This window comes from Empidonax traillii, unplaced genomic scaffold, assembly GCF_003031625.1.
Source record: "Empidonax traillii isolate 1590-97213 ecotype Southwest subspecies unplaced genomic scaffold, ASM303162v1 scaffold240:size1935192, whole genome shotgun sequence".
Lineage (NCBI taxonomy): Eukaryota > Metazoa > Chordata > Aves > Passeriformes > Tyrannidae > Empidonax > Empidonax traillii.
The window spans coordinates 1,211,800-1,212,322 of NW_020955433.1; the positions used below are offsets into that span (position 1 = coordinate 1,211,800).

General features: G+C 42.3%; 1 protein-coding gene across 1 annotated transcript in view; it reads right to left on the reverse strand.

Moving 5' to 3' along the window:
* Positions 1 to 226: 226 nt before the first annotated feature.
* LOC114059744 (toll-like receptor 1) overlaps positions 227 to 523 on the reverse strand; it is a 5,185-nt gene continuing 4,888 nt past the window's right edge. The window contains exon 3 of the mRNA XM_027888539.1: positions 227 to 517. Coding sequence (XP_027744340.1) covers positions 298 to 517 — 220 coding nt within the window. The 3' untranslated portion in view covers positions 227 to 297. The remainder of the gene's footprint in view (positions 518 to 523) is intronic.

Consider the following 523-nt stretch of genomic DNA (forward strand, 5'->3'; position numbering starts at 1 on the left):
TCAAGCATTTTTCCACATGACTATACCGAGTGCTCCAGACTTTATTCTGCTGAGGAAAAACTCACTACAGTAGTGCAAACTACATTTCAAAATCCACGTTCAAACTCACTTGTGATTTTCTATCTCAAGAGATCTGCGAAAAGGTGAGCTGAATTTTGACTGCAGTTAGGAGGCAACACAGACAACCAGGTAGAAACAAGGCTGTGTAGCAAAAAGTTAAATACACTGACAAAAAAGGAAAAAAAATATTTATTGCTTCTCAAAGATAAAACAGAAGAAAATCCATTAGAAAGATTCTTAACCTGTTTCCTCACACCTGTTTTCATCACTGGATGGCAGGTTAATGTTAATAGCTGCCCTCAGGTTAGCCCAGAAAAGCGCGTGCTTGCTCCTCTCCTTCGGCCACTCCAGGTAGGTGCGCTTTGCCATGAGAGCCTTCAGCTTGTGGTACCTGGCAGGGATAACGTACGGAGGGATGGGCTCCAGTAAAATGAGGATTAAGCTGTTGGAATTCTCACTGAAT